General features: G+C 48.1%; 1 protein-coding gene across 1 annotated transcript; it reads left to right on the forward strand.

Annotated features, from left to right (window-relative positions):
- Nucleotides 1-7,436: 7,436 nt before the first annotated feature.
- Mvb12a (multivesicular body subunit 12A) lies at nt 7,437-12,010 on the forward strand. Its single transcript, XM_059244389.1, has 9 exons — nt 7,437-7,570; nt 7,647-7,745; nt 7,961-8,057; nt 9,636-9,762; nt 10,012-10,131; nt 10,215-10,321; nt 10,955-11,016; nt 11,552-11,608; nt 11,746-12,010. The coding sequence occupies exons 1-9, from the start codon at nt 7,487-7,489 to the stop codon at nt 11,806-11,808; spliced, it is 816 nt and encodes a 271-aa protein (XP_059100372.1). The 5' UTR covers nt 7,437-7,486; the 3' UTR covers nt 11,809-12,010.
- The last annotated feature ends 8,362 nt before the right edge of the window (nt 12,011-20,372 follow it).

Consider the following 20,372-nt stretch of genomic DNA (forward strand, 5'->3'; position numbering starts at 1 on the left):
CTTTACGGCCGCCCAGCCTCGGAAGAGTGAGTAGTGGGTGTGATCCTGCTCTACACCCTGAGAGGACTTAGGTGCCCTTGAGACCCGCCAAAGCTGATTTATTGGGACAACCATTTTGCAGCCTTGCTGACAGCCTGTGACCCTGCCAGAGACACAGTGTGGTGTGGGGGTTCCCCTGCAGGCTTCTCAGCAGGCGGGGAAAGCCCAATCCAGATGAGGAAAGAATGAAACTCAGCTCAGCCCGATTTTATTGTAACCGGTGCTGGACCAGGACTTCTAGAATCTGGCCCAGATCATTTTCCTTTAGCACAGCACAATTTTGGAAAAAAGTATTCAGATAATAATTAACTCAGCCCCATGAATACAACAAAGCTTAAGACATGTTTATATTGTGGCTCCTTGCGAAGTACGTCTTTGAAAGGCTTCATTGTAGGATTGTTGACTTTCAGACAAAGCTCAAAGTTATGGTCTAGGGAGAATGAGTGAGGTAAACACAGTGCCTGTGGGGGTCCGGATTGGCCTGGCCCTAAGTAACACAGAAGTCACTCAGGCTGTTGTAAAGCGTGGGTGATCTCGCTCAAAAGAGTGGGTTTTATGTCCTAAAAGCAGTGTTCGAGGTTTGGGGGAAAGGATATTGTCTGGGTCAGTGAATTTGGGAGATACTGACACAGCCTGTCTCTTCAGACAGTGAAAGATGTGTAAATAAAGGCTTATAGGAATTCCCTCCAGAAGAGGCCACAGGAACTCCCTCCAGAAGAGGCCACAGGAACTCCCTCCAGAAGAGGCCACAGGAACTCCCTCCAGAAGAGGCCACAGGAACTCCCTCCCGAAGAGGCCACAGGAACTCCCTCCAGAAGAGGCCACAGGAACTCCCTCCAGAAGAGGCCACAGGAACTCCCTCCAGAAGAGGCCACAGGAACTCCCTCCAGAAGAGGCCACAGGAACTCCCTCCAGAAGAGGCCACAGGAACTCCCTCCCGAAGAGGCCACAGGAACTCCCTCCAGAAGAGGCCACAGGAACTCCATCCAGAAGAGGCCACAGGAACTCCCTCCAGAAGAGGCCACAGGAACTCCCTCCAGAAGAGGCCGTTTTTGAGACCCGTCCTCTCTTCCTCCATGGACTTGGATTTTATTTTATTTTATTTTATTTTATTTATTTTTTTTTTCTTTTGGTTTTTGAGACAGGGTTTCTCCGTGTAGCTTTGCGCCTTTCCTGGAACTCACTTGGTAGCCCAGGCTGGCCTCGAACTCACAGAGATCCACCTGGCTCTGCCTCCCGAGTGCTGGGATTAAAGGCGTGCGCCACCACCGCCCGGCATTATTTATTTGTATACATGTATCCCTGCAGGCCAGAAGAGGGCACCAGACTCATTACAGGTGGTTGTGAGCCACCATGTGGTTGCTGGGAATTGAACTCAGGACCTTTGGAAGAGCAAGCAGTGCTCTTAACCTCTGAGCCATCTCTCCAGCCCGACTTGGATTTTATTAAAGCCTCACTCTGTTACTACAAACAGCGTGACCTCGGTACATTTCTATGGCCTAAACTGGCATGCTCGATTTTCAATGGTGGTAACTTCTACCACTGCGCAAACAAATGATCTGAAAATCCTTTATAGCTAAACTTGTTCTCTCCTCCTCTATTTCTTCCTAACTCCACCTGTCCAGGGCCGCTCTTACATATGGAGACCCCCACCTCTAACCAACAGCCTGTCCTAATAGGGTCAGAAATTATATCAGGCTGTCAAAGGCTGATTCAGACCCTTATCTATCTCTCCTTCCCGGGGGGCGGGGCTTACCCCCTACGCCTCTTTTCTCTATTCTTGTATGATAATTCCTGTCCTGAAAACAGACATCATACATCATAAAACAGGGTTTATGATGGAATTTTAAAAAAACAGTTTAATAAGGTGTTAAAGCTGCACTCCACATCCTCGTACAGGAACGTACCTCGTGCTGGCAGGCAAACTTTGTAACTTAAGAGTCACCTAGGTGGTACCAGTTTAAAAAGACATGAAGGAGTCATGGGAAGTAACTGAGGTTTGGCACTGTAAGGCAAGACTGAGGTTCCTGAAGGGAGCCCAGGAGAGGCCATGGTGAAAATTCAGCCCAGTTGCAATGAGGGTCTAAGAAACCGTTATGAAAATCTGAGAATGTCACAGCTAAAGTGATAAAGCACAAAAACATACAAAATGGGCCGGGCGGTGGTGGCGCATGCCTTTAATCCCAGCACTCGGGAGGCAGAGGCAGGCGGATCTCTGTGAGTTCGAGGCCAGCCTGGGCTACCAAGTAAGTTCCAGGAAAGGTGCAAAGCTACACAGAGAAACCCTGTCTTGAAAAACCAAAAAAAAAAACAAAAACAAAAACAAACAAAAAAAAAAACATACAAAATGGGATCTCAGCTGATTATGACAAAGCCAATACCTGGAAGAAGCCAAGGGCCTTCCAGAGGTCAAGCTGAGGCTCAAGGAGCCTTGGTGATATTTGGCTTTTGATTATCAGCCGTTTCTTGTGTGCTATTGTAGCTTTTCCATCATTTATTGGGCACCATTTCCCCTATACTAAAGGAATACTTAGATAACGTGAGCTGACAGCTATGCACAGCCAGAACCCCAGTTCAAGCCTCCCTGTAATTATCATCATTGGCAGCATCCCGCCAGGTCCATCCCCAGATGAAGAAGAGTACTTTATCAGAGATACCGCTGTACTCTCTAAGAACAGACTTAATCCAGGCTACCTGTTTGAGAAGGCCTGGCGGATGTGCCAATTAAACTTTACTTCCTCCTTTCCCAAACCTTACCTCTAGTTCCAGATCTCCCTTTTACTATCACCAGAGGCATTTAGCTATACACAGTTTGCCTAGTGACCGAGCACACTTTCCCCCAACCCTGCAAAAAAACAGCAGATAGCTTGGACAGATAGGAGCCACCGGAAAAAAGAAGGCAGTTTTATTTTCTCCCATTGACCTAGCAACTTACAGATTCTTAACATTTTCTATCAATCACGTTTAAGATTATAGTTGAGCACATAAGATCCCTCTTCTTAGATATTACCTCAATTTAGCCTTTAGTTAATTCATTTCTCCATTGGTCACTTCCCTTTGGGGTTGCAAATGATAATTAACAATTACTGCCCCTCTATGTGATTCTTATCACCCCTCCGTTTGACCCTGGAAGCCTGGCTTTGCACTGCTAAGGGAATACTGCTTGTAAGTGTATATATACCAGGACTTCCAGGGCACAGGAGGAAGGAGAAGAAGATTTGGAAGAATAAATGACTGGACTAAGAGCTCGGTGTGCTGAGAATCTATTTCCCGAATGTAGTCCTCGCCGCTCGTAGATCTCTCTCCGGAGCCCCTGGGATGTATAATATTAAGGCTGGTCCCTCTAATATCATACAAGACTAAAGTAAGTTCTGCGGGTCCAAGAAAGTGTGTTGTACTGTCAGGTGTTCAGTTTTACTCGGTCCCTGGAAGAAACAGGGTCACTCTAGGATGAATTTTAGCTTTTGCAAGCCACAGGCAGGGAAGCCAACTTTTGGTGAACTGACTGTATGCAAAAGTTTTTTTTTTTTAAATTGTAATACAATTTACACCTTAGCAAGTCAATTTCCACATACCACAAGCTCTTATCTGAAGCTCCCTAAAGAGACAGGCTAAAGCAGTTCTCAGTCACGTGACATCTTGGTTTTCCAAGTCCCATTGCAACCAAGTTTTGCAGAGGCTTTGAACCCTTCAGGAAGAACTCGGGTAAGATTTACATACTTCAAACAAAAGGTAGTGAACACAAAAGGCAGATCAGAGCTCTGTGGGAACTCCCTCTCTGGTGTAGAAAGGTCTGAGGGTCTAAGATAGTGATTTAAGGCATGTAAACAGCAGTTCTGAAGGTATAAGAACATGTTTTAAGGTAATGAAAAATGATTCAGATTTCTTTCTCCCTCTATACTATTGTTATATTAAGATATCAAAAGTTCAAGAAACCTGTTCCCAACGGCTCAACCTACCACTCCTGTGGTGGGGTGTGGTGATTCCCCTGCAGATCTTACAGCAGGTGGGGAAAAAATGACCCCCGAAGAGATAAGAATGAAACACGGCTCAGCCCGATTTTATCACAACCGGTCTTGGACCAGAACTTCCAAGTCTGGCGCAGATCATTTTACTTCAGCCATATTTAAGCACAGCACAATTTTGAAAAAAAGTATTCAGATAACAACGAACTCAGTCCCAAGTGCACAACAACTTAAGACATGTTTACACTGGGATTCCTTACAAAGCACATCTGGCTTCTTTCACAAGAATAGATACTGTTGGCTCAGAAATAGTGCCAAGATTCGGGGTCTGGGGAGTTTGTCTGAGGTAAACATAATGGGAGTTAGGATTGGCCTGACCCTAAGGTAACACAGAAGTCACTTAGGCTCTTTAAAGCACAGGGGACCTCACTCATAGAGTGGGTTTTATGGTTTAAAAGCAGTTCTCAAGATTTAGGGAAAAAGTCTTGGATAAGTAAAAACATAAATTCTGGGAGATACAGCAGAGCCTGTCTCTTCAGACAGCAAAGGATCACCAAGTTGTAAAACGACATCCTGGTGTTCCAGGAAGAGCAGCTGCTCCTCATTCCACTGAAGAAGCAGCTGGTTTTCTTCTTAGTTCATCCAGGATCTCCAGGGGTTTGTGCAGATCATCCTTATGCTCCAAAGTCAGCGAGGGTGAGATTTACTAACAGCAGAGAAAGGTGGTCTTTGCCTCTTCCTCAGGGAGGAATGTTGCTTCCACGTCGTCATCTTGATGCCTCTGGCCAGTGGCTTTGACTGTCCAGTATGGAACTGGATACTTCCCTTCTTAACCCCCCTCTCCTCCATTTCCTAATCCTACTAACTGCACCTTGTCTTATAAACTTCTTGTCTAGATTTCTTCAACAACAGATCCTAAAGATTGCTAACCAGATATTAATCAGTTACAGGATTACAGACTCCTGGCTACAGAGTTAGAGGCATGCAACACCAATTATATCCTTCCAGTGAAGAACAAGCTTGCCCCACGCACTTCAATGCCCCCATTCAACAGGAAGTAGTCTAATGATAACATCACCCCCCCTTCTTGTAACCTGATTGTTTTTCAATAAACAAAAGGGGGTGGCCCCTCCCCTGAGGCCCTCCAACCTTCCAGGTTCCACCCACAGAACAGTCAAACCGGCCTAAGGGCCGGACTCTGCCCTAACCCTACAGAGTAAAAACCCAAACTCTGGACTTGAAATCCCAGCAATCCCCACCCTGGAAAGTTCTGCTCCCCTCCCATGGAAAGCTATATAAACGCTGCCTTTTGCTCAGTCCTCTGCTGCTTTTCACCAGAGCAAAGGCAGCTACCCTCCTGGGTTTTCCCCTCCCAATAAATCTCTTGTGTGGTTTGTTGTGCAATGTGATTTTGTGATATTCCTTGGCTCCTGACTGCCAGGATACCTTTCCATCCGAGCTATAACGCTTACATTGGGGAAGTCTCTCAATGTACTGACCTTGCTTTTTGGCTTTCGTAGTTCTGCTTCTGACTAACTGTTTTTGTTAACTGAAGTATGCCCACCCAGAACATGGTTTTTGTGCGTGAAAGCTCAGCCTGAGAAAGGGTCAGGGCTCCACTGGGATCCCGAACACCCAGTGCAGTTGCTGGCTGGCTAGTGAAGTGTTGGCTTAAACCCGTGTCTGAGCAATCTTCTCTGGTGGAACACCCCACAACAGCCGCTAACCCTGACAACCTGGGTTCCGGCCCAGAAAGCATTCTTCTCATGACCACACATGCTCTGTGCTGTGTGCACACACACAATACACTTTATTTTGTAGACCTATTTATTTTATTTCATATATATGAATATTTTGCCTATAAGTTTGTCTGTGTACCACAAGCATGCCTAGTGCCTATGGAGGCCAGAGACGGTGTTGGATCCCCTGGAACTGGAGTTACAGATGGTCGTGAGCCTCCATATGAGTGCTGGGAATTGAACCTGGATGATCTGCAAGAGCAAATCCCCCCAAAATAAGCAAAATAACCTTTTTCAAAGGTAACAAATACATAAATGAAAATATATACCAGGGTCAGGGTCAGCCTGGAGGCAGAGTGCTTGCCTAGTATGTGTGAGGATCTGCATTCCATCTGCAACCTCATACAAAGAGGACCCCTTGCTCTATAAGATCCATAAAATTTAGCAGGCAGTGGTGGCACTCACCTTTAATCTCAGCACTCAGAGGTAGAGGCAGGCAGATCTCTGAGTTCCAACATAGTCTATAGAGTGAGTTCTAGGACATCCAGGGCTGCCTAGAGAAACCCTGCCTCAAACAAAACAAACAAACAAAAAATAACCACTACCACATCAAAAAAACTTATTTTGCCTGCGAACAGGCCTTTAGGTCCATCTTATTCGTTACTTAAGTCAACAGCTGCACAGCCACAATAATTTTCATTTGTCAAAGGTCCTAGAACTGAAAGTATTCAAACTTCTCCTTTCTCCTCTTTTTTTTTCACCAATATTTTAAAGTATTTTTTTGTTTATCTCTAATTTATAGACACTCTCAGCCTGCCACCCGCTGACAGCCACACCTGCCTTGGCAACACTTTGGGGGCTGTCCTTGACCCTGACCATGGTCCAGATGTATTAACCAAAATACTGTTTGTGCAAGCTAAAACATAAAACTAAAATAACTAGAGGAAGTGTAAAGCAGAAATAATTGTCTCGTGTTGGAAAATACTGCTAAAATGTGCAAAAAGACATATGTTATCCCGTTACTCCAACCCCCGCCCCCACACTGACACAATTGGTTCTTAAGGGTTTTGTCTTTAAAAACGCTGTACTCCTGGGCTTCCGCTACTCTTTTTTTTATTTTTCAAGACAGTGTTTGGTTTCTCTGTGTAGCTTTGGCACCTTTCCTGGCACTCACTCTGTAGCTCAGGCTGGCCTCGAACTCACAGCGATTCGCCTGCCTCTGCCTCCCGAGTGCTGGGATTAAAGGCGAGCGCCACCACCGCCCCGGCCTTTTGCTACTCTTAATCTAGCCATTATTAAAGCACTCTTGTAGTTTTCATTGGCTTAATTAAATGAGCCTGGTTGTCACTAACTATCTCTTATGGGTCATTTCACCAACCAGCACCCGCCTTTTGGAGTTGTTGGAATGACAAGTCAGCGGTACCTGGCCACCAGTTTCCCTGAAAAGGTAGAAGGGGTCGGTGGGTGATGTCGCATGGAATTCTGGGGAGTGTAGTCCCGACGGGGAGCTGAGCCGGCCCCTCATCGCCCTGAGTGGTGATTAAGGGCGGAAGTTCTAATTCTTTTTCCGCAAACATCTCTCAAGGGTGTGCCCAGAGGGCGTAGCTCCACCGGATTGGTCCACAGTTTCTGCGCATGCGCACTAGCTGCTTCGCGGACACATTTGCAAGGTCTTCTGGGAGTTGTAGTTCGAGGTTCCAGGCTGTCCAAGGGCGTTAGCTGGTTTCTGAGTTCCCAGGAAGGATGGATTCCGGGGCGGACGCGGAGCCGCTCGCGGGCCTGGTCTGGTCGTCAGTCCTGGCGCCGCCGCCGCCGGGTTTCAGCGCGGTGAGCAGGGGGCGGGCATGGGCGGCAGGGGCGGGGCAGGGAGGGGACAAAGCCCGCTGATCCCTGCGACCCGCAGATCACCTGCACCGTGGAGGGCGCGACCGCCAGCTTCGGCCGCAGCTTCGCGCAGAAGGCTGGCTACTTCCTGTGCCTGAGCCCGCTGGGCAGCCTGAGGGTGAGCAGGGGCATCCGGAAGCCTGAGCCTGAGCCTTTCCCGACCCTCCCCCTGCCCGCTGACATCCCTGACCCTCTTCCAACCCTCCCTTGACCCTGCCCGCTGACACCCACTGCCCTTCCTCCCTGCTTCTGCCTCTACCCTCCCTGCTCACACCGTTAACCCTTAATCCCTGCTGTCCGCCCTCCTCCATCTGCCCCGTCTCCTACTCCCAGAACGCTCAGGACAATGTGGTAGTGGACATGCAGATCGTGATGGACAAGGGCCCCCTGCCGTCCGGCTTCTCTGCAGTCAACGACCCTCTAGACACCAGTAAGATCCGTGGGCCCACAGAAGAGCAACAGGCATAGGGAGCGGCTGTCTGCTACAGAATATGACTTAGCTGGGTCGAGAGGCACAACCTGTTAATGAAGAACTTGGGAAGCTGAGGCAGGAGGATGGTAGGGAGTTCAAGTCTAGCCGGACTACAGAGTGAGGCTTTGTCTCAACCCACTACCCCCAAATTAAATAGTTGACACACTCCTGTCACAGTAGCACTCAAGCTGAAGCCAGAGGATGGCTGTGAGTTAGTCTCAGCTTCCTCTGAGGAGTTGGGCGTAGTGGGGCACACCTGTCACCAGCCTGGGCTACACGGAACCCTGTCTCAAAACAAACAACAACCCCAAATGTTTTTGGCACACCCACCCGCCTCACTGAGCGACGCTGGTCACTGCTGCTTGCCCTCTGCTTCTGTGGCCGAGGGAATCCTCCTCGCCGCCGTTGTTCTCTTTTCCTTTCCAGGCTCTTGCACCGCGGGTACACCTGGAACTGTCTTTCCCTGCTCTCTGCATAGCTCAGCTCCCCTCCCCCACCCCGTCCGACCCAGCCGCCCACTTCCCCGATGGTGGTTGGTTCTCAAGGTGTCTTTAGTGTCTCTGCAGAGGGTCAGGTCAGTGTGCGGTCAGGAGGCTTCCGAAAATTCCCCTACCCTCCTTTTGCTGCTGTTTCTGGACTTAAACGTGTTTCACTGGCTTTACAGGTGGGGGCAGGGTCTCAGTGTGTAGTCCCAGCTGGCCTGGAACTTCAGCCCTCTCCTTCAGGGATTCACGGGCATGAACCGTCATGCCCAGCCCCTTGCAACTGTCTTAACCTGCTGGGTATGAGGCTGCTGCTCTTTATTCCAGTGCTTGAGAGGCTGAGGCAGGAGGATTGCTTCTAGTTCAGAGCCCCTTTGGGCTATGTGGTGAATTCCAGGGCAGCATGGACTACAGAGTGAGACCCTGTCACAAAAGCCAGGGCTGGGACCATAGCCCGGCTGGCAGCTTCTCACTGTGCATGGAGCCTGGCTCCATCCCCAGCACCACATAATGGGCGTGCCATCCAGCACTCAGGAGACCATCCTCAGCTACATAGTGATTTTGAGGCCAACCTGGGCTACTTGAGACTCTATCTAATAAACACAAATACATATAATACAGATAGCCTTTCCCACCCCAAGAAGCACACGCAACAGCCTTGGGCTGGATTTTTTTTTTAAAAGAGCAGTTTTGTCACACATACACACACACATACACACACACACACACACACACACACACACACACACACACACCCGTTATAGGACCAGGGAAAGGGGGATTGGGGTGCCAAAATAGATACACCACTGTCGATTCCACAGCCACCCCACAAATATTCAGCAAAAGTCAGCCTGCTTCAATGACTCCAAAAGTTAGTGCAATCTCCTCCTATGATTACCATTTATGATTTAACCAGCTCCCCGGTGTCGTCCCGAAACACTGCTGGTGAGCATCTCTGGGTGCTCCCCCCTGGGCGCTCCCCCCGGGTGCTCCCCTCTGGGTGCCGCCCTCCCTGCCCTGCTCCCCTCTCTCACTCCCCTGCCCCCACTCCCAGAGGCCTCTGTGTCCAAGAAGAAGCGCATGTGTGTGAAGCTGATGCCCCTGGGGGCTGCTGACATGGTTGTGTGTGACGTGAAGCTGAGTGGGAAGACCAAGACAGTACCTGGATACCTGCGAGTGGGGTATGGTCGAGCATCCCCGGCCTTAAGCTCCTTCCCTGCCGTTTTACCTCCAGATTTGACCTCTCTCTCATCCCTCTGCATGTGGGGATGAGGATCTCAGGGGCCCAAAGTCAGTACGCTGGTTGGGATGAGGTGGAGCTTCGGAAAGAAAAATACCCCAAATGGTGGCCACACAGAGATACAGGCCCGCCCTGCCAGCCCCGGCTTCTCAGAGCATTGGTTTCCTCCTGTCCCCGCCCCTTGCTCCAGGGACATGGGTGGTTTTGCCATCTGGTGCAAGAAATCCAAGGCCCCGAGGCCGGTGCCCAAGCCCCGCACTGTCAGTCAGGATATGCAGGGCCTCTCGCTGGACCCACCCAGACAGCCCAGGTGAGGCCCAGGCACCCCGGTGGGCAGATGGGCCAAGAGGAAGACTTCCAGCCTGACTGAGGTCACTGTCCCCTGCTCCCCAGCAAAGGCAGCCATCCCGAGCGGACGTTGTCCAGGCTAGGCTCCCGGGCATCCACTCTGCGGAGGAATGACTCCATCTATGAGGCGTCCAGTCTCTATGGCATCTCAGGTGAGCAGGGTGGAGACACTGCAGCCTGGGTGGGAGCTATGCCTTTCCCACTGCGTGGGGGCCTCTCCCCGGCCCTCCCACCAAGCTTTTTATTTTTAAGATTTATTTTAATTTTATGTATGTGCATGTTTTGCCTGCATGCGGTCCTGTGTGCCATGTGTGTGCATGGCCCTGGGTGGGGTGGAGAGGAGGACGGATCCCCTGGAACTGGAGTTAAAAAGGGTTGTGAGCTGCCATGTGGGTGGTGGGAGCCCCCAGACTGTAATTTCCCCCCTTGGTGGTTGGGGGGTGAGACAGCTGGGACGCCATGCTCGGCAGGCACCCAGGGCAGAATCCAGGGTGTGCTGTGTGACCCTCTTCCTGGGCTGACATTTCTCCAGATAGAGCACCAACAACAGACCAAAGCACAGAGTCCAGTTTAGGGAGCTAGCGGGTTTATTGGGCTTGTGGCTCTTGGGCGAGCTGCAGGAACGCATGGGACCCAAAACCAGAATCACAGCCGCTGTAACGAAGATGGCCGCTCTGTGCTAGGAATCCGGCTATGCTCCCTGGGTGGGCGGGGTCACGGGCGGGGGAGGGAGCTGCAGGGTGTCCTGGGCCTTCCACCTGCATCTCTGGGAATTTTCCTTGCAGCCATGGATGGGGTTCCCTTTACACTGCACCCCCGATTCGAGGGCAAAAGCTGCGGGCCTCTGGTGAGTCAGCGTCCCTGGGATCTGGGCGCCTGAGTCAGCCCCTGTTTAAGGGGCTGTGACATTCTCGCTGAATGACCCAGCACAGTGACTGAATGGATGAGGGATGGAGACCAGGGGATCCCAGAGTAGGGATGTGAGGAGTGGGGTGAGACTCAGGCTAGTGTTTGTGGAGCAAGTCCCGAAAGATGGACCGGGTAGGGTGTTGCTTGCCCATCATCCCAGTCCTCAGGAGGTGGAGGCAGGGGGCTCTGGAGCAAGCTCATCCTTGGCTACATAGTTTGAGGCCAGCTTGGGCTACATGAAACACCATCTGAGAAGTTGGGGGCATGCTTGAAGAGATAGCTCAGCCGGCACCTGCCACGAAGCCTTGCCTTAGTTCAGTTCTTGGGTCCCACATAGCACAAGGAGAGACCGACTCCTGGAAGTTATCCTTGAACCTCATAGGCCGTGGTGAGTGTTTGTGCGTGCACGTGGCGTGCACACACACCACGGTTCAGTGGGACTCGGGCCTCACGCTCTGACTTCTGTCCACTAGAACTTTTCTGCCTTTGGGGACCTGACCATTAAGTCACTGGCAGACATTGAGAAGGAGGTAAGTCAGGGCTGCACGGAGTGCTGGGGCCCCACCCAGGTCCCCCAACTCCCCAGTCTGTCCCCACTCCTCAGTCACTCCCAGCGTACCCCTCCAGTCCCCAGCGCCTCCTTCAGCCCCTCTCCCCACTCCCGCAGTATAACTATGGCTTCGTGGTGGAGAAGACGGCAGCGGCGCGCCTGCCCCCCAGCGTCTCCTGAGCCTGCCTCCGGTGCCCCCCGACCGCCACCCACCTCACGAGCACTGCTGATTGACATCCAGCCTCGCAGCCTCGAGATAGGGTCTCCTGCCAGGAGGTGCAGGGGCAGCCTGGATGGCACCTTCTCTTCACTTGTCAAGTCTTGTGTCTGGAAGGCTGCGCATGCGCCCATGCTCCGGCACTAAACACTTCCTGGTACCCGCTGCGTGGAGTCTTTTGTTTTCTTTCTTTTAAGATTTATTTAGATTTTAATTGTGTGTGTGTGTGTGTGTGTGTGTGTGTGTGTGTGTGTGTGTGTGTGTGTGTGTGAATGCAGGTGCTCTTGGAGGCCAGAAGACAGCATTGGATCCTCTGGAGCTGGAGCCCCAGGTGGCTGTGAGCTCCCTAACATGGGTACTGGGGACTGAACGCATGTCCTCTGCAAGTCCTTTATGTTATTTATGAGACAGGATCTCATGTAGTCCAGGTGTCCGAAAACCCACTGCATGGCCCAGGGTGTCTTCAAGCTCTGCCCACCTGGTTTATATGGCGTTCAGCATGGGTGCCAGGGTCTTGTGCATGCCTGGTGTGCACCCTGCCAGCTGAGGTGCAGCCTCAGCCTTAGTTATTTATTTTCAAGTTTTGGGGTTTTCTGGACATTGGTTTCGTGCAGCTCAGCCAGGATGACCGTGAACTTAAATTTTATGTGTATTGGTGTTTGCTTTGCCAGCGTGTATGCCTGTGAGGGTGTCAGAAGCCCTGGAACTGGAGTCACAGACAGTTGTGAGCTGCCGTGTGGGTGCTGGGAATTGAACCCAGGTCCTCTGGAGTAGTAGAGCCATCTCTCCAGCCCTGAACTTAAATATTTTTTACTTTTATTTTGTTTGTGGGAAGAGGGACTCCTGAGTGCTGTGTGCAGAGGTCAGAGACAGTTTGGAGGCTATGCGGCTGTCTCTGAGGCACGCCTCCATCCCACAGTGAAGCTCCCTCAGCTGAGGAAGGAAGCAACTCAGTCACCTCAGGAAGTCCCTAAAACTGACCAGATACACTAGGCCTCGCCCTCCCCGAGCATGTGTAAGCTGTAAGGGCTGCTGAGAGCGGCTTAGACAAGCTGAGAATCCTGGAAAGGACACCAACCTGTCGGGCTGCACTCCAGGCTCCCAGCTGTGAGCTGCCACTCCTACTGGGGTGGGCTGAGGTGATGCAGCTGTTATGAGTCTTTTCTGCTCCTATAGGTGACCCAAATAAACTCAGTGTTTCATCAAGTTGGTATTGGTACTTTGTGATTGGTTCCCCATTGGGGTTAGTAGATATTAGTTCACATCTAGCCAGGTAGAGTCACACAACGCCTCCCTCCATGTGGGTCCTGGGGTTTGAACTCAGGTGTCAGGCTTGGCCACAAGCCCCTTTCCCTGATGAGCCATGTCACCCACCCTCTTTAGAGAAAACTCACACTTGGAGTTTACCCACAGAAGCAATAATTCTCACTTCATAATAAGAACCCTGAAGACTGACTGTGCTTAAAAACCAAGCTGTGTACTTTATATCCTTGCAAAGTGGGCTATGAGCCTAGAGTGACGGGTGTTGGGGGGTGTTCAATCACACTGTGAACCCCAAAGTTGCATTAATTAAATAAATTAACTTTGGGTCAGAAGAAAGCTCTCTTTGGGAGACACCAGCAGGGAGAGAAGGGTAGCTGGGTACTACTCAACCTCTCTGAGCTAGCAGATTTTCACCCCAGCCTTTGAATCTCGAGTCTTATTTATAAATATAATGATAGAGATTTAGTTAAAGCTACCTTTAGCGGCAGCAACAGAGCCAGTGCCTGTGGGATTCCTGCCAGGCTGTGACCTGAGCAGCCAGGCTGCTGCCAGAGAAGCAGGCCAGTAACTTCAGAGTCATAATTGCTGGCTGAAATAGTTAATAATAACTAAGGTGCAGCCACTGTGCCGAAGTTAAAGCAACAGGCGGATGTGCAGGCTGTCTGCAAGATTGTAAACCCTGATGTGAGACCCCGCACTCCTCTACTGAGGGCCCAGGGTGGTGTACTCTTACATGTCATCTAAATATTTGAATGTATGTGTATGTGCACATGCATGCCGGAGCCCTTGGAGGCCAGAAGAGGGTTCCAGATGCTCTGGAGCTGAAGTTACAGGCAGCTGTGTGCCACTGGCCGTGGGTGCTGGGAATAGAGTGTGGGTCCTGTGGAGCAGCAGCGAGTACACCTCATGGGTGAGCCAGCCCTCCAGCCCTCCTCTGAACCTCAGCCCTTCCCCTCGGCCTTTGTTTCTCTTTTTCTGAACAAAGCCCATGTTTGCTGCGTCTCTGTCTCACACTCTGTTCATTTTAAAGCTTAACAGACATGACCCTGAGGCAGCCCGGCTGTTCATGGTTGTCTAAACTTGGGTGTTGGTGAGGGGAGAAATAACCCTGGTGTTTTCTACGTTGGCATGAGGCACCTTTGGAAACAAACCTGGGTTTTGTCTGACATTGGAAAGGCACAGGAAGCCTTTGTGTTTAGAGCTCCAGTTTCGGCAGGATGCTGTGGGAGGACCCTTCTGTACGCTGTGAGTGTGTTGCTGTCATTGGTTGATAATAAAGCAGTTTTGGCCTGTGGCAAGGCAGGAAAAGGTGAAGCGGTTCAATGAAACTGAGGACCCAGAGGAAGAGGGCGGAGTCGAGGCAGACACTTCAAGATGTGAAGGAACTGGTAAGTCGTGGGCCACATAATACTACATAGAATAATAGAAATGGGTTAATTTAGACATAAGAGCTAGCTAGTAATAAGTCTAAGCCTTCGGCCAAACATTTATAATTAATATAAGCCTCTGTATGGTAATTTGGGGAGTGACTACTATAATTGGGCAGACGGGACAAAAGTTCCACCTCTTTTTACATATGGCACTCCAATGTGCTGCACGTACATTCACATAAAGCCTGAGGGAGCTTTAAAAAGGGTTCTAGAATCCTAACTACTCTTATTAAATAAAAACCCTGAGTCAGATATGGAGGATGAAAGCTGAAAGATCAGAGAAGCAGAGCAGCAGCCACTAGAGACCTCTTACCTCTACAAATCCTCAGATAGGCCGGGCGGTGGTGGTGCACGCCTTTAATTCCAGCACTTGGAAGGCAGAGACAGGCACATCTCTGTGGGTTCGAGGCCAGCCTGATCTACAGAGTGAGTTCCAGGACAGGCACCAAAACTACACAGAGAAACCCTGTCTTGAAAAAACCAAAATAAAATAAAATAAAAACAAATCCTCAGACCGAATGGGGACCGAGATCCTGTCTCCATTCATCTTATATTCCTGTCTCTACCTCACTAGTGCTGGGATTAAAGGTGTGTTCCACCATCACCTGTTTCTCTTCTAGACTGGTTCAATCTCGTGTAGCCCAGGGTGACCTTGAACTCCTGATCTTCCTGCTTCCTTCTCCCAAGTGCTGAGATTAAAGGTGTGTGCCACCACTGCCTGGCCTCAATGGTTAACTAGTAGCTAGTTCTGCCCTCTGATCTCCAGACAAGCTTTGTTTGTCAGAACACAAACAAAATGTCACAAAACACTAGAACATAGACAAGAAACCGAAAACAACTTCGTAGTTACATCTTTCATGCGAGCTGCAGTACAGAGACATCATGGCATGTGGGCTTGAGCTGCAACATGGCAGATTCCCATTCTTACATGGGCTGCAGAGAGAGGTTTGTCTCAGCTGCTGCCTACAGGCTTGAGAACATAGCTGTGTGCTCTCTGGTGGGTTAAGGTTTCTGCTCAGACAGACAAAAAGGGTTAGAGATGAACAGTAAGGACAAATTCAGACAGAAAGGCCTCTAAACAGGTCACGATGTATTTAAAAGATGTACGTAGGCTTGAAAGAGAAGAGAAAGAATATATACAGCCTTAGATTAAAAATATAGATTTAAAATAATAAAATAAAGTCCTTAGAAAGGGGAGTAAAGTAATATAAAGAAAATGAGCCACAAGAGGATGAAAAATGCACAGTCTGGATTATGTATGCTGTGTTTTCTTTGGATGTTTTGACTTTTAACAAGCTAACTGCTGAGAGACATTTGATTGAGGGCACTGCTAGGTTAAACCAATCTATATATTTTGAAAATATCTTGACTTCAAAATTTGAGTCTGGGGATATGTTGCTTTGGGAAGGAGGTTCTGCTTTTGTTTCCACATAAGATAAGAGGCTGTGGACTCATTCTGGGTTAAGAAAAATCAGGCTTGATCAAGGAAGACCCTAAAAATCCTGAGTACAGACATGGGAAAATAAACGTAAAGTAACTACAAGACATGTGATGTATATTTTACCTGCTCAAACATAAAATAAGAAATTGTCTGTGGCTGGCTTGTGTACAATACACTGTTTATATTTATGTTAATATAGGTGTATATGTTACCTTTAAAAGTTTATATATTTTCAGAACAAGGGGACCAGACACCAATAAAAACACATGGCCTAGATGATCCAACAGTTCAATACTCTGTTACAGTTTCCTCTGAGTTCTGCATCCAAACAGCTTCAAGGCTGCTGGCTGAGGTGGACCAGCCACACAAAATACCCCAGTTAGGACTTGACCATAATTCTAAATTTTCTCAGGGTCCCCATAAGATTGCCAACACCCCCAATCAACAGGAAGCAGTCGAGAGAACTACACCCAAATTCCCAAAATATTGTTTATGAATGTTTGTTTTCATTTAAAGGGGGTTGGCTATAAATTGTTAATGGTCATAGTCAATCTCTTTCTAAAGAAAAAAGGGGGATATGATATAGAAATCATGGGGAAAAGGGTAGATTATTATGATGAAAAATGGTAGATTATTGAATCTATTTTAATTCAAAAAACAACTGTTAAGCTAAAAATATTTTACATTGATATTGATTTTAGTTTATTGATACAAATTTAAAGTCAATTTTGTTATACTGTATGTATATTTCTACTCTTTTTTTTTTTCTTTTTTTTGGTTTTTCGAGACACGGTTTCTCTGTGTAGTTTTGCTCCTTTCCTGGAACTCACTTTGTAGACCAGGCTGGCCTCGAACTCACAAAGATCCACCTGCCTCTGCCTCCCAAGTGCTGGGATTAAAGGCGTGCGCCACCAACCGCCCGGCATATATTTCTACTCTTACTTAAGGTATTGTGTTTATACAGCTCAATTAAAAATATAATGTATAATTTAAAGTACAGATTAATAGTCATCTATAATAGTCAAACCTATAGTCATGTTAGTTAGGTTTTCTAGGTGTGCAGAGATATACTCCAGATAGACAGCTAATCTTCAAATACTTCAAAGACCTACTAATTATAGCATTTAAAATGTTTTAGTAACTTAGGATTCTTTTGACATGAGACACGTCTGCTCCTGGCAGCACCAATCTACTCCCGAGAGGATGATGGGCACTAAGGACACTCCATATGGAGTTTGTTTTCTTTTTGGTAAAACTGGTCTATTGGGCAAGAAACTGCCCTTGCCTCGACTGCTGACAATAAGTACGCTGTCCAACCTGGACAAGCAGGACACAAGGAAAAGTGGCTGCTGAAAATTGCCAAGACAGGGTAGGACAGTCCTTCAAATTTTCCTGCTTCTGAAAAAAGTCTGTCAGATATTCTAGGCCTATAAGCCAAATTTGGATGCCCCAACATTGCAGAGAAGCCTTGGATGACTGTCCAGGCAGCCAGCTGTCTCTGTCATTTCTTGCTTTTTTTGTTTTGTTTTGTTTTGTTTTGTTTTTGTTTTTGTTTTTGTTTTGAGACAGGGTTTCTCTGTGTAGCTTTGGAGCCTGTCCTGGAACTTGCTCTGTAGCCCAGGCTGGCCTTGAACTCACAGAGATCTGCCTGTCTCTGCCTCCTGAGTGCTGGGATTAAAAGCATGTGCCACCACCGCCCGGTGACATTCCTAACTTTTTTTTTTCAGATTTATATATTTATTTATGTATACAGTGTTCTGTTTGTCTGTATGTCTGCACATCAGAAGAGGGCACCAGATCTCATTATAGATGGTTGTGAGCCACCATGTGGTTGCTGGGAATTGAACTCGGGACCTCTGGAACAGCAGTCAGTGCTCTTAACCTCTGAGCCATCTCTCCAGCCCAAGGTTTACTTCTTATACAAGCTAGCAGGGAGCCCTTATCCGCAGTGCCTGGCTAATCGAGGCACGGAGGAGAGTTCCTCTTTCTTGGGGAGGTTAACTTTTGAAGGCAAAAACCAAAAAATTCTTCAGAGAGGAGGGGGTTAGTACGGGTCCACCCTTGATTGGTCCAGTTTTACTGAGCTTGGACTTTAGCTTATTTTTTGCTCTGTCAGGAGTTTTACAGCCCATCTCCAAAATCTGGTCATGTTATCTCGGGGGAGGGGGCGTCTCATGGTTAGTTACCACCAGATAGTCTGATTTTGTACTTTTTTTAAAAAATTTATTTATTACGTATAAAGTATTCTGCCTGCATGTATGCCTGCAGGCCAGAAGAGGGCACTAGATCTCATTACAGATGGTCATGAGCCACCATGTGGTTGCTGGGAATTGAACTCAGGACCTCTGGAAGAACAGCCAGTGCTCTTAACCTCTGAGCCATCTCTCCAGCCCCCTATGATTTTGTACTTTTAAAACTTCTGACTTCATCCTGTCTGGGAATGGGGAACTGACTCGGTTCTAGCTATTTTAAGATGTCCATTTCCTCAGCTCTCTGGGCCTTAGGGGGAACTGGGGTGGGGGTCTCTCACTTTGATGGAGTTAAAGACTAAATAATTATAGTTATAATTTCCTTAATTATGATAAAGTATAAATTAGATATAAAACTTTAGACTCACCAAGATAGGATAAATAATTGAATGTTTTCTATGATTTTGTCAAATACAAATAGACTAAATATTGTAATTGTAATTCTTGCTTGATAACTGTTTTGTTATATGTAATTTTACTATGTTAAAGTTAAAACCTTCTGTTGCTGTGTGAGTCGCTACATAGGTGTGTGGGTTCACGCGGGTCTGTGGAATGAAGACACAGAGGCATCTTAAGAATGAATCTAGCCTTTCATGGCTGCAGGGGGGTCCAGCCTCAAAGGACTGAACCCCTTTTACCTTCGCCTAGGGCATATTTATTTACTCTTTTTTACAGTTTAGATAGTTAATTTCTGTACCTTCAAAGCAACCTAAAAGGACCTCCCAGAGACCAAATGCCGGGTGCAAATTACTTGATTTCTCAGGTACCTGAACCAAGTTTTGCATAGGCCTTTGATCCTTGGGGGACTCTCTGATCCTTGACTCTCAAACAAGATTCACATAGGGCGATAAGAGAAACAAAAGGTGTGGCTAAATAAGGGAAGGATTAGGGCCAGGTGCAGCTCTCTGGAGCCAGGCTAGGAGCTCAGCAGGAATGCAGCCACAACCTTCCTTTTTGATTAGACAGAAAGGGGGAAATGATGTGGGAGGGTCTCTCTGTACGCTGTGAACATGTGTTGCTCTCATTGGTTCATAATAAAAGCTGATTTGGCCTATAGCCAGGCAGAATAAGGCTAGACGGGAAAGCCAAACAGAGATACAGGGAGAAGAAGGGCAGAGTCAGGAGAGACACCAATCAGCCGCTGAGCAAGCAGGACGTGTAAAAATGAGGTAACAAGCCATGATCCTCATGGCAAAGCATAGCTAGAAATACGGGTTAATTTAAGTGTAAGAGTTAGCTAGTAACAAGCCTGAGCTAATGGCCGAGCACTTGTAATTTATATTAAGCCTCTGAGTGATTATCTGGAAGTGGCTGCAGGATGGGGTGGGACAGAGAAACTCTGTTTACAGCAGGACACCTGGGGTCAGCAACAGCAACCCTGTGGGCCTGTAGCTCAGTGGGTAGAGTAAGGTACCGAGTAAGCTGGGTGTGACAGCATACTTGGGAGATGGAGGCAGGAGGGTCAGGAGCGCAATGTCATTCTTGACTACTGTAGGCCAGCCTGTGCTATGTGAGAGCCTCCTTAAAAATAAAAAAGTAGGCTGGGGGGAATGGAGAGATGGCTCAGCAATTAAGATCACCAGCTGCTCTTCCAGAGGACCCAGGTTCAATTCCCAGCATGCATATGGCAGCTCATACCTGTCTGTAATTCCTGTTCCAGGGGATCTGATACCTTCACACCAATGCACATAAAAATAAAGTTAAATAATTTTTTAAAAGGTCATGTTATTTTTTTTTTTAAAGTAGATCGGGTGTAGTGATGCCCACCTTTACATTCCAGTACTTTCGAGCAGAAGCAGGTGGGTTTGTGAGTTCAGGCTAACCAGGTCTACACAGTTCAGGACAGCCAGGGCTTTGTAGAAAGAACCTATTTCAAAAAAATACAGGTAAATAAATAAGTAAGTTAAAAAGTAAATAAATAAGCTTAAAAAATAAAGAAAAAAGCCCAAATGGAAAGCTGTCCCTGCGAAGACCCCACAAAGGGCACGTGCTCACAGGAGGGACTGTGCCAGCTTGACCCAGCTCATCAGGGAAGTCACAGGTGTCCACAAGACTTCCAGGAGATTTGGGGGCACAAATACATTTTTCCTTCAGTACTCATGGCCTCAGCTAAACACGGACGGTAGATACTGCATGAAAATGGG

The sequence above is a fragment of the Peromyscus eremicus genome, chromosome 17 (genome assembly GCF_949786415.1).
Source record: "Peromyscus eremicus chromosome 17, PerEre_H2_v1, whole genome shotgun sequence".
In the NCBI taxonomy this organism is placed as follows: Eukaryota; Metazoa; Chordata; class Mammalia; order Rodentia; family Cricetidae; genus Peromyscus; species Peromyscus eremicus.